The 26,410-nt window shown below is 50.4% G+C and overlaps 5 protein-coding genes across 5 annotated transcripts; 1 reads left to right on the forward strand and 4 right to left on the reverse strand.

Annotated features, from left to right (window-relative positions):
• The first annotated feature begins 357 nt into the window (after positions 1–357).
• Positions 358–3,120, forward strand: BC939DRAFT_454458 (uncharacterized protein). Its single transcript, XM_051556070.1, has 2 exons — positions 358–811; positions 1,315–3,120. Exons 1-2 carry the CDS (start codon positions 583–585, stop codon positions 2,964–2,966), a joined length of 1,881 nt encoding a protein of 626 aa, XP_051411215.1. The 5' UTR covers positions 358–582; the 3' UTR covers positions 2,967–3,120.
• An 845-nt stretch (positions 3,121–3,965) lies between these two features.
• On the reverse strand, positions 3,966–5,771 carry BC939DRAFT_504050 (uncharacterized protein; the record flags this gene model as incomplete). The annotated part of the gene is made up of 2 exons (XM_051560475.1): positions 3,966–5,198; positions 5,310–5,771. The coding sequence occupies 2 exons, from the start codon at positions 5,769–5,771 to the stop codon at positions 3,966–3,968; spliced, it is 1,695 nt and encodes a 564-aa protein (XP_051411216.1).
• Positions 5,772–6,323: 552 nt separating this feature from the next.
• BC939DRAFT_398232 (quinon protein alcohol dehydrogenase-like superfamily) lies at positions 6,324–8,228 on the reverse strand (the record flags this gene model as incomplete). Its single annotated transcript, XM_051552412.1, has 2 exons — positions 6,324–7,642; positions 7,781–8,228. Coding segments are annotated over 2 exons (1,767 nt in total), but the record flags the coding sequence as incomplete, so codon positions are not given.
• Positions 8,229–8,439: 211 nt separating this feature from the next.
• On the reverse strand, positions 8,440–8,973 carry BC939DRAFT_195677 (uncharacterized protein). Its single transcript, XM_051550561.1, has one exon. The coding sequence runs from the start codon at positions 8,873–8,875 to the stop codon at positions 8,537–8,539; it is 339 nt and encodes a 112-aa protein (XP_051411218.1). The 5' UTR covers positions 8,876–8,973; the 3' UTR covers positions 8,440–8,536.
• A 3,114-nt stretch (positions 8,974–12,087) lies between these two features.
• BC939DRAFT_477999 (uncharacterized protein) lies at positions 12,088–14,554 on the reverse strand (the record flags this gene model as incomplete). Its single annotated transcript, XM_051558726.1, has 4 exons — positions 12,088–12,265; positions 12,333–12,431; positions 12,971–13,037; positions 14,437–14,554. The coding sequence occupies 4 exons, from the start codon at positions 14,552–14,554 to the stop codon at positions 12,088–12,090; spliced, it is 462 nt and encodes a 153-aa protein (XP_051411219.1).
• Positions 14,555–26,410: the final 11,856 nt, after the last annotated feature.

The following is a 26,410-nucleotide window of genomic DNA, read 5'->3' on the forward strand; positions in this document are numbered from 1 at the left end:
ACGCGAGGCAAGGAGCTCGTGTTCTGTTTCTATATGGTTATATAAGACCCGCAGTGATAAACCAAAGAGGTCGTGTCATATGGAGCAGGTGCCATTCTGTCTGGCTGGCGCTAATTGCAGCCCTCCCAAGATTTCAGGCGTTCAAAGATGCATCCAAATGAAGGACTCTATTACTGTTTCTTTTGAAGCCTTCTTTGCCACAGAGAAGTCCCCGTGCTATGGATGATCGAGTCGCGCACTTCCACGTAGCGTGGCACGATCGTTTAATGTGTACTTTATGGGCACGAGCAAAAAAAAATAAAAAAACAGGGCTATCGTGGGCAAAGGAATGGCTGTATGGCTCACAGCCCGCGCCCAGGTAGGCTCACTGCGTGGGTGTGGGGGATGACAGAGAAGGTTCGCTGTTTGGACCGCTGTGTTTGTGTTCCTTGTCTTTTACCTGCTTTCCCATCTCCATCCTTCATCATCATCATCCCCTACATTTGACACATTCCCTCCTCATCCCTCTCTTTCTCTCTCTCTCTGTCTCTCTCTGTTACTTGGTCGCCCCTACCTAATCTCACTACTATATCCGCAATCATAATGACTGAAGCCCCAATGCACCCGGCTCCCGAGCCAGTCAGCAAGGATGTTACCGCAAAGGATATCGCCAACCTGTACTCCCGCATCCACAACCTCATCGAAACCGTCAAGGAGCCCCAGCAAAAGGCCTCTGCTGCCCTAAAGGAACCCACCCCTACAGATCCCACGGCCGCAACCTCTGGTGCCAATGGACATGGTGTCGCTGCAACTCCTGGCGTCAACGGTTCAGGTACAGCACAAGAAAAAAATTATCATTTGATTGGTTCTGTGGAGTGTTTTACTTTTCTTCTGCACGCCTTTCTTGTTCTTCCCCCGCGTGCAAAAACAATGCATACAAAAATAAACCTTTTTTTCATATGCAAGAAAGGGCGGAAGAGGGCAAAAGGCAACAGACTCATCATCAATGGCGAGGAGGGAGCATCCTCATCTTCATCCTGCTGGTGGGCTGTCTCATCTGCCCACGGGAATACTGTCTGAAGTACCACGATAAAGTTTCCACTTGCTCGTCGGCTTGTGACAATCCACGTCGACACTTGAACACAAGGAGTCTACACAAGAGAGCACAAACAACACTGGCGAAGAGGCGAAGAGGGCATCGGCCGTGTGTGGATTAATAACGCAGGAAGGGGTGATGATGGAGGAACACAAGTCCTTGTATGGCTACATGAAAAAAAAAAATAATTGAAAGGCGTCCTTCAATTGACCAGTGTTTCCCTACAAATGAATATCTAGCGCCGAGCGACGACACTGCCACCACCACAGCAAACAAGGACCAGGATGAAGTTGTACTGATCGATGGCGAGTGCCCTTGTCATAGAGTCTGCGCCAACCTCGCCACACGCGCGTGTGGACTCTGCGAGCGCATTATCCCATCATTGGCTGAGGCACATAACGAACGTACTCTGCTTCTGGAGGACCTTGAGCAGACCAACATCCGTTTGGCAGAGGAGCAGAAGCGTGCGTCGACCGAGGCAATTGATGCAGAAGTCTTGCGCAAGAAGGTCGAGGATCTCGAGGATGCCTTGGATGCAAAAACTGACGACTACTTGAGTGCTCAGCGCGACCTGGCCATTCTGAACGACAAGTACGTAGACGAGATCGAGAAGGTCGCTGAGCTCCAGCACGCCAAGGAGATGGTCGAGGGCGAACTGGAAGAGCTGAGTCGCACACTGTTTGAGGAGGCCAACGGCATGGTGGCGTCGGAGGCCAGGGCAAGACATCAGCTCGAGTTAACGCGTAAGCATCTGGAACTCGAGCTTAAAGACGCTCAGGAACGCCTTGCGGCCGAGACTTCTCAGCTCAAGGAGCTCAAAACAAAGATGGAGGCGATGATGGACACGCAGCCCCAGAGCAAACGCTCATCGACAGATCCTGCGAGCGGCAGCGTCGATCTCGGTCAACTATTTGGTCTGAACAAGATTTCTGTGCCAGAGCCCTTGGCAGAGGAGCCCGCTACGACCATTGCAATTGATGGACATTTGATGCATGAGTTCAAGGAGTTTGTGGCTCAGAGTTCGACGGTTCGTCTGGCTAAGATTCACAGCCTGCCATTCATGCGACATTGCCAGGATGAGGATGTGGAGCCATGCCTGCGTTTCGGATCGAACCCCAGGATTTCGGCCAGAAAGCTTACGGAGGGCATCTGCACCAACACATGCTATATTGAGGAGGCCACACCAGAACAGGTCAGGGAATACGAACGCATGGTCCAGGCAGCACAGCAGCCTCCTTCGCCCGCTCGCAACTCTGTCACCAACAAGAATCTGCTCTGGGAGCGTCTCCAGACCCAGTATGCCCTGTACCAGGCCCCTAAGGGCGGTTGCCAGACCTGTGGTCGGTCCGGTCCTCTGACCCACCGCTACCGCCTCGCGACCTCGGACGAGTGGAACTTTATCGACCGGTTCTGTCGCGACCGCATTGTCGCTGCCTGTGAATTTTATATTTTCATCCGCAACATTCGGGCTGGATTGTACTCGACACGCACGATTGAGGATCTCTTCTCAGAGAGTCTTCGTCTCCGTCTCCAGATGTTCTACGCCCGTGCGGGAGTGCTTCCCATTATGTTGTCAGAGCTCGGAGTGTCGTCGCAATCGATCGGAAACATGGGTCCTTCGGAAGAATGGCCTGAGGGCGCCCAGGTAGAGGATGGAGAGGAGCCGGAATCGGCCAAGGTCTCGCTGGAGAAAAAGGCTGCAGTCGCACCAACTGCAGATGAGGTAGAAGAGGCACAGCCTGTTGCTGAGGAATCAAAGATCGAGACGGCGACTGCGGCTGCGGTGGATGGGAAGACCGTGACGGCGACCTTGGCTTCGGCTGGACCCGAGCCAACCAACCCCTGGACTACGGAGGAGAAGGATGCTATGGCGGCAGCGGCAGCGCATTAAAGTGCTTTTTGTGTGTGTGCGTGTGTGTGTGTGTTTTTTAGCCCGTTCTTCTTTTTTTCAAAATACCAACGTAGACGTTTTTCTTCTTTGTTGCTGTTGTCGTTGCAGATCGCATGGCTATTTATCGGCGGCGCTTGTTGCCAGTTATACTTTTATATGCATAAGAAAAATATTTTAATAAAATGCATATCTTGATACCATTGTGCGTTCGTGCTGTGCATGGAAGACTGACCTTGCAAAAACAGGGCTGAATGTGGACGCGGTTCCGCACGCGATCTTCCAAGCCTTAATAGTCTCAGATATTTTGGAGACGATGAGTGCCCCATACGACCAGAGTTGTGAGCGAAGCTGTAAATGCGGCTAGACACTCCTAATTATGATCTAATACGTTGCTCCCTCCCCTTTCCTAAATTGTAATCCAGGTCGCTTTTATCCTATTTTTTTTTGACGACCTGTATGTGGTTACGTGGATGGCTGAAGCCGATAAATGGATGACTTCCTGTTAAGACCATGTTCCAAGGCGTGGCTGTCCTATCTGCCGGCTTTTCGCATAGAGTCACTTTGCCAGCATAATCGCGGCACAACTCCATTCTGCGAAGGATCCGCAGCCATAGAAATCATTACACGTTAGTGCATGCTTCTGCATGTACGCCGTGTATGCTCTATAGCACCCCACAGAATTTGATCCGCGACCTGCGATCACTCAAACCTCAGCCGCAAGTAATGGCGGAAAGCATTTATGTACCTTGTTTTATTTACCATCATGTCCATACGTATCACTTTTTTTTTTTTCTCCAATATCAATAAGTGTGTACTATGAATACGCGGCCAGGAATATTAGTCAGCTTTGAAAGATACCGTAAGAGCCTGACCAACTACAGCTCCCCAGCTACTGAACAGTTAAAGATCTGCATGCCACACTGCTGAAGCTGAAATCGGGAAAGTAAATATCAGACGCAGCTTTATTTTATTTTATCTTACCTTGTTTTATTTTTTATTTTAACAAGCTGGAACCCAACGATAACGATATTCATGCTTCACCGCCTCTAGGCATCCTCCTCGAGCCGAATCATGTGCCTGTTCGGGAGGCCAGTTGTAGGGTCGTCTCCGGGCGTACCCCCCGAACCACATCACATCCCAGTCCGAGGAGCCCGGGAACAACGCCTCCTTGTGCTCCTCGACCGCTGCAGATACCCGATTATACGTTTTGTCTTCATCCGCCAGCAACATAAACCAGAGAGTCATCTTCCGAAGGTTTGGAGCGAACGAAAAGTCCTGTGCGATTTCGAAAGTCGATGCCTCACCCCTAAAATCCAGTAAAAGGAGGGATGTGAATGAGCACAGTCGCTCCCTGGTCAGCTGCTGCTCTTCAGGCATGTACAGCTTGAGCGGAGAGCAGAATTCGATCGGTTGGATGGCGATACTGAACTTTTCCAGTACCTTGGCACATGGCCAGGGCTTGCTGCCTGTGAACAGATGGATGGTTCTTGCCATTGTTGATAATAGGTTCAAGCTGCGTAAAAGCGCGTAGTTCTCGAGGATTAGGATGGCGCTGCTGCTGGTGGTCAGGCCACATCCTCCAAGCTCGAGATCGACGAGACTATGTGGCGCTGAGAGTGTTGAAGGAGGGAGACGCGCCAATTCACTAAGGGCCAAGTCGCTGAAATCCGAGTGCTTGAGAGAGACCGTTTGCAAATGACGGTCGTTGACTCGCATGAACTTCTCGAATGCCACGCTCGGTGAGTATGGTATGCGCGTGATATCGAGCAGCTTGAGATTTGGACACGACTCTGATAGAGCATTGAGAAGCTCCGCACCTCCAGTAACAGGTATGATTCTGGCGTTATATCGGCTCGCTGAAGGAGTGAAGTCGATTTCGACACGTTGCATGTTGGTACGATCCGAAAGGATACAGTACCATCCCCAGGGTAAGATAGTGCCGCAGCCCAAGAATTTGATGGTGTCGAAGTTAGGGATGTGCTGAAAGAGGCGGCGGATCCAGGGCCCCGCTCGCTTGAAATCGTCCGCTTGGAATAGGCACCGCTCCACCTTCTGATGATCGAGGGACAGGGACTGAAGGGAAGAGTTCGCCCATTGGCTTTCGTTGGCCTTGACCAAATCCGTGTATTTCTTGGAATCCGTGAATTCCTCGACAAGGGTACTCGCCCTTAAAACCAGCGATTTGAGTTTCCGGCAGGACTTGAGCATGAAGGGGACGTCGTCAATGCGAACCTCGGTAGGGGATACCCACGCAAGACCTCTTAGATTCTGGAGACTTGCCAACGCGGTCATCCGGCATGCCAAAAAACTCCTCAGTAGCAATTCTCAGGAGATGTGGAGGACTCGAAGCTGAGAGGCGGGCTCGGCAATCTCCTGAAGTTGCTGGGTGCTCAAGGAACCAGTGTGGCCAAGTGTCAGTGAATGCAGGTTTTTCATATGGCAGATCAGATGAACAGCGTTTCTCGGCTGCAGATCTCTGGTCTCCAGAATCCTGACATGCTGGCCGTAGATCTGGAGCTTGGAAAATCTACGGGTCGGGCTGTGCTTCTTGATGAGCAGGTATGAGTGGGCATAGGGGGACCAAAGGGCGTTCCAAGCATGGTTGACACGTATGACAGCCCTCAATTCGTCCTTGGCCAGGTAGCTGGCGATTTGCCGCACGAGGTCTGGAGCCGAGAAGATCGTTTCCTGGAACAATCCTGGGACCGCAATGTCGACCGGGCCGTTCTTGGTCCTCCTGTGTCGCCTACCTGCATGGTGAGTATTTGGAGCAGGGGCTCGAGCAACGTTGGAGACACTGGGCATGTGCGAGGAAGTTGCAGTTGAAGAGAGGGAGGTGAGGAAGAAGCGTTGGCAGTGAGTGTGTGAGGAAGAGGCCAGACGAAGTGAACGATGCCTATTTATCGGGAAAAAAATGGTGGCAATGGACGGGACGCAAACATTAGCCTTTTGTTAGAGAACAGAGTAGACAGTTACAGACTTCGTATGCACACCCGCACGATCCGACTCTGTGGGACAATGGGCTAATTGGTGAATGGGTTGCACATGTGCAACCGCTGGGGTTATCGGCTTCGACTTCGCCGTGCAAATGTATGGCAGTGGCTACAGCACCGCGAGAAGGGGTCGATCAAGCACCTCGTTTGTAAAAGCAGCTGTGGTGATATTCATAACAATGATACATCGCAGAACCAACGCTCTTTATTGATTGCTCATCGACACGTATCGTACAAAGTGAAATATGATTTACAGAAAACAACAAAAGGAATTAAAGGGTGCAAACATCGAGAACATCGAGGGGTATTAGGCAACAAATGAGGAGGGGTATTAAGTGGGTAGGAAACAATATCATAGAAACACCTAGGTCCGAACACCATAATCCCACACAAAGACAACGCCGTCGTCCGAGCCGCTCACAATCCTGGTATCCCCAAGGCCAATGCACGTTACCGGGCCCTCGTGTCCCGACAGCGTATACAGACACCGGCCGCTCTCCGTATCCCAGACTTTGATCGTCCTGTCCAGACTACCCGACACGATGCGCAGCTTGTCAAACGCCAAGGTCCATACACCCTCAACATGGCCAAACAACGTGTTGAGGCACTCGCCTGACTCCACGTCCCAGACCTTGAGTGTGTTGTCCAGTCCTCCTGTCACAATAATCGGCATCATGGTCCTGGTCTCCGTATCCGAGTTCGGGTCCTGCAGAGGGGATGGCGGAGTATTTTCGACTACGCCCGAGCGGTTGATGCTGCATACATTCGCCTGCACACCACCCCCCTGCGATCCATTCACACGAGTCTGTGAAGACGATCCTTCCTGAGCGCAGTTACGAATACGGTCCGTAATGATCGAGATCAGTGCATCGCCCGATGTCTGCAGGCACTGCACGCGTCCCACATGTCCGCTGAACGTCCTAAGACACGTCCGTGTTGCAATATCCCACAACTTGACCGTCGTATCGTCACTCGCTGAAACCAGCAATTTCTTCTTGTAGATCTGTACCTTGTTGACCAAGTCGCGATGTCCTTTCAACGTGGAGCATTCCCCCGTCGCAAAGTTCCAAATCTTGATGGTCGCATCCGCCGATCCCGAAGCGAGAATGCGTGAATCAAAGTCGAGGGTCACAACTCCGTCCGTGTGGCCCTGCAGGGTACGGATGCATTGGCCGGTATGATAGTTCCAGATCTTGAGAGTCCTGTCCATAGATGCTGTGATCAACTTTGCTTCATCAAAATGCAGAGCGCGCACGCAGAGCGCATGTCCAGTCAAGGTGCGCAGGCACTCGCCTGTTTCGATATTCCAGACCTTAGCTGTGTTGTCGTAGGAGCCCGTGATCAGAAACGAGTCGTCGAACTGCAGGCACATCACTCCGTCAGTATGGCCACGGAAGACTTTGAGTCGGTAGTTGCGTTTCCTCCAATTTCTCTCCACAATCAGACGCTCAGAGTAGATCTCCTTCCATGGGCGCTTAGTGGCAACTTCCGTCGGCTTCACTGGGGGCTCCGGTGATTGGAACAGTGGTGTGGTGCGCTTCGCACCAAAGTTGGAGGTCGGAGAGGGAGAGGGAGAGGGAGAGCGAGATGCGTGGCGGGGTCGCTTTTGCGAACGATTCGTCTCGATATCGTTGTCGTTCGATGCGCTGCGACGTCGACTGGGCCAACCAGATGAAGGTGTCGCTTCTGTGGGTGATAGGGATGAGGTCGAGATTGGCGGCGATGGGTGCGAGGGCGCAGCGTCGGTATTTGTACGCCTGTGATGGTGATGGCCGTGATCGTCATGTTCACTGTCCTCAGCAGGCTGGGTCGCATGAGCACTGCTCTGCTGTTGCTGCTGTGGTGCTGGTGGTTGCTGCTGATCCAGATACCGCTTCGTCCGGACCTTCTTCTTCTCGAGCAAGGGCAGTCCCCAGCCACACTTTGTGCACTTCAGTCCAATGTGCTGCTCACACATGCGGTGCCAGACCACATCATCGTCCGCGAGTCGTTTCCAGCTTTTACAGACCTGGGCTGCATGACAGAGCGAGGTCGCATCGAGATATGAGAGGATGCGGAAAGCGATCTCGGGCGGGGTGATGGACAGGAAATCGATTCGCAGCAGTGGCTGCAGATGGTTGGATAGAAAGGAGAGCTGGGGGACACAGCATTGTGTCAGGAGACCACTGAGGACCAGCTGACGATGGCTTGCTGGTGCGGATCCAAAGAGGGACCAGATGTGGGAGATGATTTGCTGATCCAGCTGGGGCAAACGCTTGATATCCTGTTGATGGTACGGATTGGACACATTCCATCGTTAGTCATTGAGTCCAAACAGGCCGAGGATGTGGGATGTATGAGCAACACAGCACGACGGCCCAGGGATTTCTCGAATGTGTGTTAGTGCAACTAGTGCCCTTTGCTGGCTCCGAACTGGAGCGGGGAGGGATCGACGGGGGAAATAGCAAACAGAAAGCTGTGGGAATACTTTTGAGTCATAACTAGACAGGGCACAGGATAATGGACCAAATACCGGACCACAGGGCGCGAACCAAAGTAAACCATAAATTCACTCCCCACAACAGCTCTGAAGAGGGTTCAATGGACAGTGTAAGGAGAGGGGGTAATAATGTCGTGTAAGGACTGGTACATATGTCTGGTCTGTACCTGTTGTAGCTGATCCAGCTGGATCTCATCGGCAGCTCGCTTGGATCGCAAGTCGGGGCGATGGCGGTAGCAAAGACGCTTCTCAGCTTTGGCTGCCTTGTGGTCGGCAGAGGACTGCTCGGACCAGCTTAGGGCGGGGAAGGACGCCGGCAGGAGGTTCTCCTTTGTGGGCTGAACAGGGGCCAGATCCTCGATTGCATCAGGGTTGAGACACAGGGACGGGGCCAACAACTCGGAAGTGTCTGCAGGAGAGGGTGAGTCGTAGGCCATGGCGCGGAGCGATGGATGTGGGCTGTGAAGAAGAAATGAAGTAAGGGACTGGCGAAGAGTAAGGAATGAGTGAGTGAGTGAGTGAGTGGAGATGTGCAGGTGCGGTTGCAAGGGTGATGAAGAGTGGAGTGTGCTGGTTTTTGTCTGCTAGTGGGTGTTAGTGTGGGCGTTCTTATTTTGCAAGCAAGAGCTGCATTTCAAACCCAGGGTGGAGCAGTCAAGAAAGTAAGCAGGGGATAAACTAGTGATTTTTGTAGTAAGGGTGCGATGCCGAGTGCAGAGTGATGTGGAATCAACTTGTCCGGACAGGTGGGATGGATGGTCAAAGCAAAGGGAGGAGATATTTGTTGGGTAGAGCGGAGAGAGAGAGAGAGACAGAGCGAGAGAGAGCGAGCGAGAACAAGTGTGTGAGTGTGTGAGTGTGTGTGAGTAAGTGAGTGGAGAGTGAAAAGAGAGAGGCGCTTCGTGCTTGCGGTGTGGAATACAGTTGCTGTGCAATAAGAAGAGATAGAGGGACCGTAAGGTGCGAAGATGAAGAAAGTCTCGAGAACAAAATCAAAGAAGAGAAGAAAGAAGACGAGTAGGGAGCACGATTTCTTTTTGTAACTGTTGAGTGCCTTGGGTACCTGAATGCTATGGGTTCAAACGTCCGCCTCCTCTCTCTATACACATGCACATGAATACAGCGCAACAAAGACCAATGCCTTGTTTCGATGCCGATGCCGACGATTCCCCAGCCTTCTTCCCTCGCACGACAATAGTCTGCTCTGTTACAGTTGAACTGCATTCAAGCGAGAATAGAAAATGGCACCACCTTGCGTTCCATATGTCGCAATTTTCTTCTCCACGCATATGCAGTTAACAACAAACACCACCACCGCGCACTTTTGCAAAGAATAGGAGGCCATAGATTATGTAGTCTTTCGACATTCAATGGCAGGGAAAACAGCACCCTGCATTCATTCTGCTTGTTACTACTGTTGTCTTGGCAGTGAAACGAGATGTCCATGCGGGTCAGACCCTCATCTGGACCCCTAGCACGCTGATACGCACACATACAGTCCTAGAAAACGTCCTTGCACCTTCCCTGATGAGATATTCGATGAGATGAACGATAATGGAGAATGCCGTCGTCAACGGCAACACACAAAATAATAATAATAATAATATTCATGCAGCCATATCAAAGAAACAGGTTCATATGGAGTTTCCGCAAGATACAGGGGGAAAGAACAACGAACAATATGGAGGATGGTCCATGCACACATGTTTGCTTGGGCAGAGTCCGTTAATCATCGCATTCAGCTATCATGGCTCACTTTGTTGTTTATGGCGGGGGGGGATTCTAATCGTGAAATTATGAATCACAACCATCGTCGAACACATCGCCTTCTATTCTTGAAACATCAGTTCGCTATCGGCCCCAACGAGCCAGAGCCATTACTCTGGTTGTTGTTTATTGTTCATCGACATGAACACAAGGGGTATTCGTGAACCACCATGCTATCTTCATCTCCCCAGCATTTACTGAGACTAAGAATGACTTCTCGATGCGTCGTGAGGTATAGCCCAAGTCCGAGAGGAAACGTTGAGATCTTGACACACATTTTTGTGAGCAGCCTACATCTATCATCGCTGGGATCCTCACAAAAGCCGCAGGAATTGAACCCGTTTCGCAAACACAAGAGTCTGGTCCATTCCACACTGTTCAACTGGTACGAACTAAAAGTTGCCATAACAACTGACATGTGGTGTACTACTGCTCGATAGCAGCGAAGGTGACATTTGCGCGACCCAGCAAAGTGAATGCGCCTTGGCATGGACGACAAGTTTACAGTCGCGCGAAATCTCTTCAGCTTAAAAACGGCCTGAGAAAAAGTGCCCTCGTGGGAGACAAGGCGGGGCAATATGCGTTGGTCGGTGCTTAGACTAACATGCCTCGTCCTGAACTCTCTCAGGCTGAGTGAGTGGAGAGATATCCGGCTGTTGTACGACGCGTCCACAGGATGCATGTGGAAATGTCAAAATAAGGTTCAGCCAATCACTACTCTGGGTGGTACACAATTCCGTCGCGCAAAGACGTGACCCCAACACCTTCAGCACGCCATTTGGGTCGAATGCTGTTCTATGCTTCAGACACGACTAAACTGCCCTCATCCTCTTATTAGTATGCACTAGACTAGATTATCAAAGCTGCACTTCAATGCTCTCCCATAACTCCTGTTGACTTTCGTCTTCTCTTTGGCCTGCTCCTTCTCTCATTTGTGCCATCTCATTCTTCTCTCTCTAAAAACCTCTCACTACTTCACTCTTCTTCAAGACAGAGAAGCGAGAGTCCTCTTGTTAGTCTATCCTTTCCATAGATATAACTTTTATTGATAAAAGACTTATGTCCTCTAATGCAACCGCAATGGTGTGATTGGGTTTTTTTTCTTTCTTTTTTTTTTTTTTTTTGCTGAAGGTGCCGATCTCGGCAACCTTCCTAAACGACCCTTCTTTTCCTCCAATACGGAATGGCCTGCCTACGACTCTTCTCTTTTTTAATGCTTAGAAAGGCTCCGCTCTACTTTCTACTCATCTCTCACCGCCTTGGCGTAATACCCCTTCCGTGGGCTCGCCATAAACCTGAATCTCGCTCATGCCCCCTGTCATCACTTTTTCTCCTTCAATCACTCATTGTCTCTGCATATCTTTGGGCTAGCTCATGCAACGCACATGTTTTTTTTTATTGTCTGATACTTTACATAAAAGACACTGTCTCCTTTTTGAGTGCAATCTACCCGCAAGGGTTGTATGAACATGCGAGATGATATCAGAATAGCTTCGTATTTCATCAGCCTTCAGCCTGGTCTGTTTGGCCACAAAAGCGCCTATGAGAAGCATCTCCTCGATTGGCTTCCAAAGGCCGATAGGGAACGAGCCGACTTAGTCAGCCCATGCCATCTCGAGAGATTCCTGGAATCGACATTTTATACGTATACCTAGCATATCCCCCTGTTACGAGTCGCACGTAGAAAGCAGAGAGAACGCCGCTCATTTACACTCGTCTAATTGTCCCTACACTTTTCTTTCAGAGCGATTGCAGCTCTCGCGCTTGGTTTTATTCTTGCAGAACTCTCCACTCGCTCTTGCAGTTCAAATACAGTTTCTAGATCGTTCAATATAAAGATCCCCTAGTGACTAGTTATCCGCTTGGAATTATTATTATTGAATCAAGCAGGATATATCGCATTGGTCGCCGCGACCTTATGGGTCCATTCAGTACGCTGAAAGCACGCCAGAGTGGACGAAAAGACGCGATCCGCGTCCTGGTAAGTCCTAGTGTGCACGCCACAGAACTCTTTTACATTCTCATATTCAGCACAGAAATAAACATGAATGTCGCCAGTCCTGTATCCGTAAAAAGAAATACTGCTATTGCGCTGGTTATATCTCAGTTTTCTGTGTTTGTTATTACCTTGGTCCGAGAGACGCCCAGTATACGTACACGCGCTGCTTATCGCTGGATATGTGCTCTAAATGCACTCTTTGGTTGAACTGCACTGAGCAAGTAAGGCTGTATCAATATGCCAGTTGCATTTCTCCCGCGTTGTGCCTTGCATTCCTAGACCTTAAACGATAGTCTGTATCGAAAAAATAGCTGTTTAGACGATGTGTTCAACGATCATGAACATGGCATCACGTCTTGGTCATGCGTGTACCTGAAAGCTCGCGCAGTTTTAAAAAGGAAGTGGGTTATTTTATGTATTGGTTGGACTTTTCTTATTGCATAATTTGCTTGATCAGCCTCGTATTGCTTCGGACACGCGTTTCTTCTTGGCTAGAAAAAAAAAAACCAGCTCGAGGCATACAATCGATTCTAATCAGTTCGATCTCTGTGAATAGAGACGCACGCCCTGTACTAGTTGGGGGAAGCGGGAACAGTTACTGCTGATAGTACCATCTATACAGCCTGCAAAGTAACCTCCATTGTCTGCAAACGGTAGCTGGTTAATCAGTTTTGTCCGCATCCTCATCTGAACGCTATGCTGCATATCTACTACCCCTTGCTTTGCGCGTAAAATTCGTGACCCAAACAAATAACGTGCATCGTACCTAGGATGAAAAACACGGTTGATTGGCTGAGCAAAATAGTTTATAGGTCTCACTTCTATGTTCCACCCTATTTGGGAATGTGATAGGAACGATGTCAAACACCATTCCTCACTGTCCCACGCATACCTCTGTGACAATTTTGTTTAGTATGGCTAGCCTAATACCGGGACGGTTCAGCAAGGATATTTTTTTTTTCAGCCATCTTTAAGTCCTGGTTAGGTCCTGGGTTAGACCAATATCCGCTACGCGCTGAAAACTCATGCACCGCCTTTTGATTGTGAACGATGCTACCGATACCGGCTCAGTAATGGCGGAACTACCAATACGCACATCTTAAGCATGTGCCCTTCTAATCAGCCTCGAGACTAAAAAGACGGGGAAGCTGCACTCGCCCTCAAATTTTCGATCGTATATTGCAGTAGTAATGCTTAACCTAAGCGACTCATGGCTACAAGGCTACTCGATCGCATGCAATACCCCGTTCTCTTCCAATGTTCGAAATTGACTTCAGGGGGAGCATCATAAAGCCATTCCACTCTACAACTACAAATAGACCTAATCTCAGCGACTCATTGCTGCAAGGCTGTTAGATTCGAAGTGGCTATAACAACCCCCTATGAACACCACAAGAGGAAGCCAAAAAAGATATCGCTCTTTCGAAAAAAAATCTGTGCAACAATGCGCTTAACCTCAGTAACTCGTAGCAACAAGGCTACTCGACTGCTTACAGTACACCGTTACTTAAAAGTCGTCTGCAATGGATTTATCTCTTCCAATATTTGAAATTAACATCGGTGTGAGCCTCATAAAGCCTTTCTGCTCTACAAGACCACCTCACGTAGCATGATTCAGGGTCCGAAGGTCTATTCGTATTCAACTAAAAATTGGAAAAGGCGGTAATCGTCGCGTTCTAGCACGGATTCTGGCTTAGAGGCGTTCAGCCATAATCCAACGGATGATAGATCCCTATTAGTGGGTAAACAATCCAACGTTTACTGAATTCTGCTTTAGTATGGCAAGCGTGTTTTGGCCGTACATCTGGTGCTGGTCGCAGTGGCGGTACTGGTGGTCTTGACCTGAATTGGTGAAGGAAGTTGGAACAGTACTGTCCATGAGGGTTTTTTAGAATCTAGAGAAATATATTTCTCCTGAATATAGTCAATAAGACAGCGCGCTGCCATGGTCAACATTTACAGGTACACAATCGCTCACGACCCTAGTACGATGTCTACATTGACCATCACTTTCTCTCTCGCTCTTTGGTTTTGTTGTACACACTTCTGACGTAATAGGACAATTATAAACACGACATGCATAGATATCACATGCGCGCGGTCTACATCGTAGTTCATCAAAACCACTCAAGCTTGATATAGGCTTGTCATAGTCGTCTCTTCGTTTCTCTTTCACGGTCAATGAGAATTTAAAGCTGAAGTACAACCAGGGAGCCAGCCATAGCTGCTTACAATAAGACCAAAGGCGGCCATTTATTCCCTCTACCCTCAGCCCAAGCGCCAACACCTCATTCATACGATCTGCATGAGGACTGAGCGCAAAATGGTTTCGGTTACCAAGCGATGTCATTGCGGAGCTGATTGCACAGTCAGCCTTGAAATCGAAACCCAGACGCGCGAAAACTAAGGCATGGTTAGGATGATTAGCTGAGGCTTGAAGATGTCTGTGCTGCGGAATATGTTCTTGGACAGCTCGTTGTATGCGGATGATGTGGTCCTAACGAGGCTGCCAGCTTTGAGTGCGGAGCCGTATGGTCGATCTTAAACATGCCTGGTCAAACAAAATACCTAGTCTCTACCTTTGAATATCAGCCGTTGTCTTTACCAACTCTAGCAGCCAACCGCATAGTGCTGTCAATATTACGGTGGACATCGACAGATACTGATAGGCAATGAATGCTGGTTGGTATACATGTAATTGTGTTTAAGCTGCAAGAAGGACGCTCACGAACGCTAGACGTACACCATAGACTTGTCGCGCACAAAAAATGATGATTTATATTTAGTGCTACGAATAGTTAATAGCATGAAATATGTATGAAGGGGAATTGGAGGAGGAAAGGTCGGAAGAGAGGAGGTTGTCCTTACAACTGAAGATTGCCGACATTCAAGTCAACATTAACCGCTTATAAGCATGTGTGAAATGTCTTTGAAAAGTGATTGATATGTCTGTAGTTTATTTCTACGAGGCGCACCAATATACTAGACGATCGGCATTCAATAAATGTCGATTTCGCTTGGCCAATCTCCTCTTTACACGAAAGTTATCTCAGGTTGGCTATGGGGGATTTGCTGATTCGACCGCCATCGATGGCTGTCCAGTAGAACCAATGACCACAGGGGAGGGGTCCAGCAACCTTTTATTTGACGCCAGCTTGAGTTTTGAGGTGAAAGATTTCACGTTCATCAACGTCGCGCCTGCCTCCTGGAAGTTCATCGGCGGAGTCGGCTCGCCTACGGTCCCAAGCTGCTCTAAGAGCCGCTTATTCCGAGAACTTAGTCCATGCACATCGTGCAAAGATGTATCGGTCATAGTAAGCCTGTCATGCGAAGAACTCCAGCGCAGGTGCACATTGTGCTGGCCCTCATCCTCTGTGACTTCCCATACGCGAGCCAATTTGTCGTAAGAGCCGGTCACCACGTAATGGCCGACGGATGTTGGTTTCCAGGTGATGCTGTATATGTTACTGTAGAAACCCTGTATCACCGCCCTGCACTTACCCGATGCAACATCCCATAGCCGCACCGTCCTGTCGTCACTGCCAGACGCAACCTGATCGCCTTTCAAGTAATACATGACTGTCACAACTTCACCGCTATGACCGCTCAAAACGTGGCGGCAGGCTCCGGTTTTTGTGTCCCAAAGACGCAGTGTGCTGTCGTCACTAGCAGATACGATCAGATCGCTCCTTGGCGAATATGCGACGTCCCGAACCGGACCCTTGTGACCTTGTAAGATGTGGCAGCAGGTTCCGGTTGCCAGGTCCCATAGTCGCACTGTCTTATCTTTACTGCCCGAAGCAACTTGATCGGCCTTCGGCGAATAGGCTACTCGCAGGACATGGTCGCTATGGCCGCTGAATTTGAGACAGCCAGTTCTAGATTTGACATCCCACAGACACACGGTGCAATCCAAGCCGCCAGTAACTATCTGGTCACCTTCCGGGGAATATGCAACGCTTGCCACCTTGTCGCTATGGCCTGTTAAGATGTGGCAGTCTCCAGTTTCAACGTCCCATAACCGCACTGTCCTGTCTCCACTTCCAGAGGCGATCTGATCGCCTTTTGGCGAAAATGCGACACTTAGGACCGAGTTGGTATGGCCGCGTAAGATATGGCGGCAGGTTCCGATTTCAGTATCCCATAAACGAACTGTTTTATCGGCGCTGGCGGAGGCGATCCAATCGCCATTCGGTGACTTGATGACACTCAGAACTTGCTCGTTATGACCGATTGAGTAGTTGCGGCTAGTCCCGGATTCAACTTCCCATAGCCGCACTCTCCTGTCATTACTGCCGCAGGCGATCTGATTTCCTTTTGGCGAAAACACGACGCTCTGGATCGGACCGCTATGAACGCGCAAACTCCGGCGGCATACTCCGGTTGCAACATCCCATATCTGCAATGTCGAGTCATCACTGCCGGAAGCGATCTGGTCACCTGCTGGCGAATATGCGATACTCTGAATCTTGCTCCCATTGTCGCTCAAGGTTTGATGGAATTCTCCGGTTTGCACGTCCCACAGACGGACCGTCTTATCATCACTTACAGAGGCAATCTGACCGCCGTTTGGTGAGTACATGACGCTCTGTACGGTTCCGCTATGGCCACTTAAGATGTGCTGGCAGACCCCGGTTTCCACGTCCCACAGCCGCACGGTCGCGTCGACGCTGCCAGAGGCGATCTGATCGCCACTTGGTGAGTATGCTACACTCAGAACCCGTTCGCTGTGACCTCTCAAGACGTGTCGGCAGTCCCCGGTTTCCACATCCCACAGCCGCACAGTCTTATCACGACTCCCAGAGGCGATCAGATCGCCTTTTGGTGAGTACACCACGCTCCGAACCATGTGACTATGGCCGTTTAAAAGGCGGCTGCAGGCTCCGGTTTTTGAGTCCCACAGTCGCACTGTCTTGTCATTACCTCCAGAGGCAATCTGACCGCCACTCGGCGAGTACGCGACACTCACAATCCACTCGCTATGGCCGCTCAGAACGTGACAGCAGGCTCCGGTTTCGACTTCCCATAGCCGCAAGTCTCGGTAATTATCGACAGCGACGATCAGGTCACCCTTTGGCGAGTATACAATGGTCCCGAAACCACCTCCATGGCAAACCAAGGTCCTGGTCTTTTCCCAGGTCGTAGTCGAATACACATTGATCTGGCCATCCTTTAGGCCCACTGCATAAGTGTTTCCATCTGGCGAATACGCGCAGGAGAGAATTTCACCATCTTCCTCGAGATACGGCAACTCGTCAAACTGAACGCCTGTCATCCGCGCGTCGCTCAAATTGGCCTGGCGGAACCAAACATTGCGGAGATTGACCTTTCTCAAATCGGCTCCTTGCAGCTGTGCAGAATCAAATACGCCATGGCTCAGGTCGGCCCCTGGAATCTGGATGCCCTGCAAGTCGGCGCCATTGAACTGAAAGCCTGCTCGGACCAATATCGTGATGGCGTTGGCTGCCGCAACACGCCATTTCCTGTCGGTTTTCGAGTGCTCGATGAAGGCCAGTAGTTGCTGTTTGAATACGGGCTCCTGTTGGACGCGTTCTTCCAGAAACTCTAAAATAGAAGGCTCGCTCACATAATTCCGCCGGACCAAAGGTGAGTCGATATCAGGACCTTGTTCTGCGATGGCCGATTTCTGACCCAGAGCTCCTTGAAGTTCAAAACTAAAGGCTGATCCTACGCTACATCGGCGTGCCTCAGACGTCGGCGCTGTAGTCTTCCTTGTGTTTTTTTCTCCCTCCTGCGGTTCAAATACAGCTCGAGCCAAGCTATATTCTAGAAGTGATCGATGGATGAATCGGAATTGGTTCCCGCTGCGAATCAGAGGACAGGCCTCACGCAAGAGCTGCTTCTCTTCGTCCCGACTGAAGAAATCTTCTTTCCACGTTCCTTGATCTTGAGTGCGCGAGTACTCCACCACCGGATTGCCTCCTTGCTTTTCGTAGATCGCCGCTGCCAAGCCTTTCAAAAACGCAATACCGTTTCGCGTAAACCCTTCGTCGGACAAGCTCTCGAAGGCCTTCTTTTCTTGACTGCTCATGTCCTTGGCACTCAGCCGTTTCTTGCCACGCTCCAGCCACTGCTCCACAAACTGGTCGTACAATGCCACCCTAGTAATCTTGGCGGTAGCAAGATTCTGTCCCGGATCGACCATGCGTGGCAACACCTCCAAGGATAGAGTCAATATAAACGGGTTCTTCACCAGCTCTAGCAAGCTAGGAATCTGTTCAAGGACCTCCAGGTAATGTGTCGCCTGCCAGAGCGGTGCCTTGATGGTCACATATCCCTGGATGTATTCTTGAACCTGAAGCTTAGAAAACGGTACCACCACCGCTTCTTGAAATTGCTCAGACTCCGCTAGGTTATTGCGGTCTCCTGGCTGGAAGCGATCCCGATAGTCGACGCCAAGGTACTCGCTGCGGCAGCTGATTACCACCTGAGCCTTCCATCCCCCTGACTGGTTCAGTTGATTGCTCATGTACAAATTGTTGGTTTGCTGACTCTCATCGTATCCATCACAGATGACAATGAAATCGCGTTGTGCCTTCAATTCATGGATCTGAGACTCGGTGAACTCGGCCTTCCGTAACTGTTTAGCAATGAGATCCTGTTCTGGCCGTTGGATTGCGGGCAAGCTGATAAAGAGTGGGATTTGCCCTTCTTTCGGTTTGTACGCATGCCACAAATCGCACTCCAGTTGGCGGTTAAAGGTCGACTTCCCCACACCAGAATCTCCGAGCAGGAGCAATACCTTTTGAGTACTGCTCAGAAACTTCTCGACCTTGTCCATCAGAGGGAACCGCGCATCATCGCGATCCTGTAGACTAGCCTTGGCTTGAGGGGGAATGTACACTGCGTCACCTTGCATTTTCAGCCGCTGCTGTCTCAGCCGTCGCAAGTCAGCCTCGACATCGGGTTTATCCTGAACACGGTCGAGCAGCGAAGGAGAAGCAATGGGCGGCAGAGCGACCTTAAATGGATGTGAGCTTGGACCCTCCTTTCGGCAATCTCGATAAAGAGCCTGTTTAGTCTCGTTGCCATCCGTTTCCAGCTCTTGTAGCAAGTTCGTGGCAGCTACATCATGCGTCGCATTAAGGCCACATTAGTGTATAGTATATAATGTTATTTTTCAGCAGCGCTCCTAGTAGCCCAAATAAATCGACCACTTCTCAAATCACACATACCACAAAAAGCGTTGTCAGACGAAGCGTCCAACTGCATAAGGATATTAAGGATAAATTGCTTGACCTGGGCTTGCTCGCCCCATACTGGGTCGTTTCGATAGATCTCTCCAAGAAATGCAACAGCGCCTTGGCGAAAGTCGGGGCTCCACAGTGGATTGGCAGCGAGGTCCCCCAGCCGCTGGCATACTCCCCATTGAAAGGCCAGCTCGTGCCGGCAAGGTGCTTCATAAACTAAGACCTCGACCTTGGCGAGCTGGCGATCTCGCAGCAAAGTGTCTATACCGCGCAGTGCTGTATACCAGGCACGTTTCTGGGTGAAGCCGCCTTTGAGAGAGTCCAGCAAATCTTTCCCGCTGTTGATCCGTGAGGTGACGCCTTCGTACCCGATTTTGGCTGCCTGGTAGGATTTTTCCAGTACTTCCTGAAGATTCCCGAGTTCTTTAAGAAAGTCGTTGACATCGAGACCTTTTACCGCGCTTATCAGCCCCGAGGTGACTTTTAGCACAATTCCAGCGCGCCGCGCAGTGGCCTGCCAAGGCGATTCGTTATCCGGGACGCGCTGCAACGCTTGAAAGGCGTAGGTGGCCTGGTAAATCACATGAGAGTCGGCTTCATCCTGTAACCCTTTCAAATAGGCAGAAAGGGGTTTGTGGAGTTCAACGCGCTTCAAGTCCACGACTTTAATATCGGTCATGGCATCCAGGACGTGCGATATTGTCAGCAAGAGCTGATAGATGTGGTCCGGTGATTGCTTGTGAGTGGCTTGTAAGCGCGTGTTGAGCAGGCCTAAGATTGTGACCAAGTCAGCGTGTTTGAGGAAGCCCGGGGAAGCGCTTTGCATCAATTGAGCCAGCCCTTCTAATGAATGGAAATCAAGCAAGCTGGAATGCTCAATACCATTAACAAACTGTTCGAGCAGATATCGGAAATCGTCTTCCCCGAGGACCGAGGCCACGCAAACCACTTCTGACACGGACTCCGCACTCTTCCGTTTATCGCAATGAAATATCCTAATCAAATCCGTGGCCAGCGTCTTAAGTCTCTCTTGTTCTTCTGCATTCTCTTTTGTGGCTTTCAACCAGTCGCCTGCGGTGGGTTCAAATGCCTCGTCGGGCGACGGCGTAGTTTGCAGGAGTCCAAGGCAGTAAGCGAGCTGGGGTGTATCGGTGAGGCGCTCCTCCGCTTCTGGTAACTTGTGCTCGACGGCGGGCCGAGGCATGTCATCAGGAAAAATATGCCTAGGGACTTGTGCGCTGTCACAGCCTGGGCCTTGAGCGGCAGAAGAAGCTGGAGGAAATGGGCCCTTTGTTGGACGTGAATAGCTGTTGGGCAAGAGGACAGCGAACAATTAGAGAGGCCCTTCGTCTACGTGTAAATGGGACGTCTTGAACAGACCAGAGGAAAGAGTATCATTTACTTACCGCCATTTCTCAGCCTTTTTGGAACTAGCCTGCGCTTTATCGCTACACCCCCAGCTTTCCAGTATTTTGCCATTCTCGAGATACGCGGCAGCGATCCCGTGGCGCAGAGCTTGATCCGCGGCACTCTGAGAGGCGTCGGCCTTTCTCACAGCTTTTTCTATGCGAGATAACGTAGCTTCTACGTCGTGGCAAAACGCCAAGGCAAATTCACGGTCCTCTGTGTTGCGGGCGTGCGCTAGGTAAGCGTTGGCGAGGTCCAATGTTTTCTGCGGCGAGAGAACGCCTCGTGGTGTCGAGAACAGAATGTCTAACATATTGATTCCGGGGGTTGACCTGTCGTCAAAAAGCAAAAGGAGGCCAGAATAAGAAGTGTGCTATTGAGCGGCAAGCTCCCGTGAACCACGGATGGCTAGATGAAATGAGGAAGCTCAACCCCTTGAAGAGTTGCAATAAATTTAACGAGAAAAATAAAGGCACACTAGTGGGACAAAGGAAAGTTGGAAGGGACGAAAGGAGAGAGAATGAAAAGGACAATGGCTTGAGGCACGGTTGCCTTGAGCAGGTTTATCTATACCTGTATATTGCGCGATGGCATGCAGCAGAAGGGTATGGGTGGGAGACTGCAAACGCCACGAAAAGAGCTTGTTTCTTGTGTCCGGCTGTGCAAGCAGCAGAAGTGAATCACTGGACAGAAATTAACGACCACCTCAAACAAAGGGCACGTGCACATGTGGCTCTGTGATTCACGAGATGCTTCACCTTTTGGTATTAGACTCCTTTGAATCAGACCCCTTTGAAGCAGACCCCGTTTTCTTTTGCATGCGCCTTCTAACAAAGATACCTATCGATAAACAAGAAGTATCAGGGACCGCTGTACATGTATGCCTGTTTTCCATACTGACAGGTCGCCGATTAATAGGCGTATTCTTTGGCAGTGAGTGGATTCTGTCTGCCATCCAGTTGGCGAGGCATCTCCAGTCTATATCTTTCTCCGTCTTTGAAAACGACAACATCGAGCATAGCGTTTACTGTGACAATATATCACCGAAACTTCACCAGAGAAAATCTGCCCGCCGCCACAAGAACTTTTACCGTTCTGTCCAGCTGGTCCAGGTACAGATAGACTGGTTTTGGCGAAAATGCTCAATCGCACTTACCAGTAGTCGCGGCCCGCCTGCGCTTATAGAGCGAAAGTAAGGAAGCACTAGAGAGGAAAAGAGAAGGAGATAGATAAAGAAATGAATGGAATACAAGAGTCTGTGGTGTAAAAGGAGGAGGGGTAGAGCTGGGGAGAGAGACGGAAAGAAAGAACGACAAAAATCGGGTAACTGTCGCGCTTTGTCATTTCTAATCGGTCTCACCCTCGGCCCTCGCCCTCCTGTAACGCAGGCTCTCGTCTCATAAAAAGAAACATTTGGTCAGCCCGCTAGACGTGCAACCTGATGTGTACCTATGCGTAGGCTACGTCGCAAGAAAATGCTAGCGTACTTCATAGACATCCCATAGTTCCATTCAGCATTGAGTGTATCTGGCTCTATCCTCTATAAACAAGCGGCCTGTAAATCTGTCAACAACAAATATCGGGCCGCTAATGTCGCCACTATACGTAGAGTTGGACCTGCTACAAGTGACTCAACGACATATGGAAGAACAATCTTCTGAACCATATGCCATCGCCCTGCTTAGTTTCTAAGCCGCAAGGCAGGAAGCTGCGTTTGAAGAGGCAAGGCTCAGGTTACGCTTATAGATAAACTGAAGGGGTGTAAGATGTTTTACTCGTTTGGCATGCCCGGACAGACATCATAGTTAATATCTCGCCTTTCCACGTCTAAGTTTCAGCTGTAGTCTTGACCAACGCTACTAGTCCACTCCATTCCACAGACAGTGTAATGGTGCATATCGACAGCTACTGACAGGCAATGAACGCTTGCAAGGGTAGCTGCAATCATATTCCAGCTATGAAAAGGACGCTTACCGCCTCTGACGGTTGACCGTGGTCGTATTGTGATAACAAACTGATAGATTAAATCCACTGCTAAGAACAACCAGTAAAACGTGGCAGGAACAAAGAAAATCGCGTCCTTATAACTTAATAGGCTAGAAAATGTGATTGTCGATATTCAAATAAGCACATATTGCTTTTAAGCATTAATGATCTGTCATTGACATGTACACATAGACCCACAGCACATAGTATATTTTCCTAAATGCATCCGTATACTAAACCACTGGCGCAGAGTAAAAGTCGATCTCGCTTGGCCACCCTTCTATCCATTTATTCATCTTTCAGGCAAGCTCTGAAGGATTCGTTGATTCAACCGGCATCGCTGGCTGTACAACAGAGGCAATGGCCGCAGGGGAGGTATCCATCGTCCTGTTGTGTAGAGACGGCTTGGGCTTTGATGCCACGGATGCCATGCTGTATAGTTCCTTGCTTGCCATCTGGAATGTTATCGGCGAACTCGGCTCTCCTTCGGTCCCGTGTTGCTTTAGGAGCTGCTTGTTTGGCTGACTCAATCCTCTCACACCTTGTAAAGACGCATCGGTCATAGTAAGCCTATCATGCGAAGAACTCCAGTGCAGGAGCACACGGCACTGATCACCATCCCTTATGATCCGCCATGCGCGGACCGAGCTATTGTCGCAGCCGGTCACCAAGTATGTATCATAATAGGATGCGCTCCAGGCGATGCTATATACAGAGCCGTGGGACTCTGGAAGTACAACGTAACACTGGCCCGATTTTGCATCCCACAGCCGCACCGTCCTGTCACCACTCGCAGAGGCGATCATATCGTCCTTTGGGGAATACGCAACTCTCCTAACTCTGCCCCTGTGGCCGAGCATGGTGTGGACGCAGGCTCCGGATTCTGTATCCCACAGGCGCACCGTATTGTCATCACTGGCAGACACGATCCGATTGCCTTCTGGTGAATAGGCGAAGTCCCAAATCGAATCCTCATGGCCGCTTAAGATATGGCGGCACTTTCCTGTTTCAACGTCCCACAGTCGTACTGTATTGTCCTTGCTTCCAGAGGCGATCTGATCGCCAATTGGTGAGAATGCTACGCTAAGAACCCAATCACTATGATCTGTTAAGGTGTGGCGGCAGTCGCCAGATTCCACATCCCACAACCGTACCACTTTATCGTGACCACAAGAGGCGATCTTATTGCCTTTCGGTGAGTAGGAAATGCTAAAAATCGCACCGTCGTGACCGTGTAAGGTCTGACGACAATCACCAGATACAGCATCCCAGAGTCGAATTATCCCGCCATTACTGGCAGAGGCAATCAGGTCGCCTTTTGGAGAATACGCGAGGTCGTAGATCCAACCCCCATGTCCGCTCAAGATGTGGCGGCAGTCTCCAGTTTCAAAGTCCCATAGTCTCACTGTCGTGTCGTAACTGCCAGAAGCAACCTGATCACCAGTCGGCGAGTATACGACGGTCTTAATCAAATCCTTATGACCGTTCAAAATGTGGCGGCATTCCCCGGCTTGCATGTCCCACAGGCGAATCGCTCTGTCAAGACTGGCAGAGGCAACGTTATCCCGAGAGCAAACGACGCTCAGAACTTGCTCGGTTTGGCCACTTGAGTAGTTGAGGCCAGTCCCGGATTCAAATCCACCTAGCCACACCTTTCCATCATCACCGCCGCAGGCGATCTGATTTCCTTTTGGCGAAAACACGACGCTCTGGATCGGACCGCTATGAACGCGCAAACTCCGGCGGCATACTCCGGTTGCAACATCCCATAGCTGCAATGTCGAGTCATCACTGCCGGAAGCGATCTGGTCACCTGCTGGCGAATATGCGATACTCTGAACCTTGCTCCCATTGTCGCTCAAGGTTTGATGGAATTCTCCGGTTTGCACGTCCCACAGACGGACCGTCTTATCATCACTTACAGAGGCAATCTGACCGCCGTTTGGTGAGTACATGACGCTCTGTACGGTTCCGCTATGGCCACTTAAGATGTGCTGGCAGACCCCGGTTTCCACGTCCCACAGCCGCACGGTCGCGTCGACGCTGCCAGAGGCGATCTGATCGCCACTTGGTGAGTATGCTACGCTCAGAATCCGTTCGCTGTGACCTCTCAAGACGTGTCGGCAGTCCCCGGTTTCCACATCCCACAGCCGCACAGTCTTATCACGACTCCCAGAGGCGATCAGATCGCCTTTTGGTGAATAGGCGATGTTCCAGAGCGACTCCTCATGGCCACTTAAGATGTGGCAGCACTTCCCTGTTTCAACGTCCCATAGACGGACTGTCTTGTCGTTGCTGCCAGAGGCAATCTGACCGCCACTCGGCGAGTACGCGACACTCACAATCCACTCGCTATGGCCGCTCAGAACGTGACAGCAGGCTCCGGTTTCGACTTCCCATAGCCGCAAGTCTCGGTAATTATCGACAGCGACGATCAGGTCACCCTTTGGCGAGTATACAATGGTCCCGAAACCACCTCCATGGCAAACCAAGGTCCTGGTCTTTTCCCAGGTCGTAGTCGAATACACATTGATCTGGCCATCCTTTTGGCCCACTGCATAAGTGTTTCCATCTGGCGAATACGCGCAGGAGAGAATCTCACCGTCTCCCTCGAGATATGGCAACTCATCAAACTGGACATCAGTCATCTGCGCGTCGCTCAAATTGGCCTGGCGGAACCAAACATTGCGGAGATTGACCTTTCTCAAATCGGCTCCTTGCAGCTGTGCAGAATCAAATACGCCATGGCTCAGGTCGGCCCCTGGAATCTGGATGCCCTGCAAGTCGGCGCCATTGAACTGAAAGCCTGCTCGGACCAATATCGTGATGGCGTTGGCTGCCGCAACACGCCATTTCCTGTCGGTTTTCGAGTGCTCGATGAAGGCCAGTAGTTGCTGTTTGAATACGGGCTCCTGTTGGACGCGTTCTTCCAGAAACTCTAAAATAGAAGGCTCGCTCACATAATTCCGCCGGACCAAAGGTGAGTCGATATCAGGACCTTGTTCTACGATGGCCGATTTCTGACCCAGAGCTCCTTGAAGTTCAAAACTAAAGGCTGATCCTACGCTACATCGGCGTGCCTCAGACGTCGGCGCTGTAGTCTTCCTTGTGTTTTTTTCTCCCTCCTGCGGTTCAAATACAGCTCGAGCCAAGCTATATTCTAGAAGTGATCGATGGATGAATCGGAATTGGTTCCCGCTGCGAATCAGAGGACAGGCCTCACGCAAGAGCTGCTTCTCTTCGTTCCGATTGAAAAAGGATGCTTTCCACGTTCCTTGATCTTGAGTGCGCGAGAAGTCCACCACCGGATTTCCTGCCTGCTCTTCGTAGATCGCCACCGCCATGCCTTTCAAAAACACGATGCCTTTCTGAGTAAACCCTTCGTTGGATAAGCTCTCGAAGGCCTTCTTTTCTTGACTGCTCATGTCCTTGGCACTCAGCCGTTTCTTGCCACGCTCCAGCCACTGCTCCACAAATTGGTCGTACAACGCCACCCTAGTAATCTTGGCGGTAGCAAGATTCTGTCCCGGATCGACCATGCGCGGCAACACCTCCAAGAACAGGATCAACAAAAAAGGACTTTTCGCCAGGACCAGCAGGCT

Source organism: Gamsiella multidivaricata, assembly GCF_025024155.1.
Source record: "Gamsiella multidivaricata strain RSA 2152 chromosome Unknown BC939scaffold_41, whole genome shotgun sequence".
In the NCBI taxonomy this organism is placed as follows: Eukaryota; Fungi; Mortierellomycota; class Mortierellomycetes; order Mortierellales; family Mortierellaceae; genus Gamsiella; species Gamsiella multidivaricata.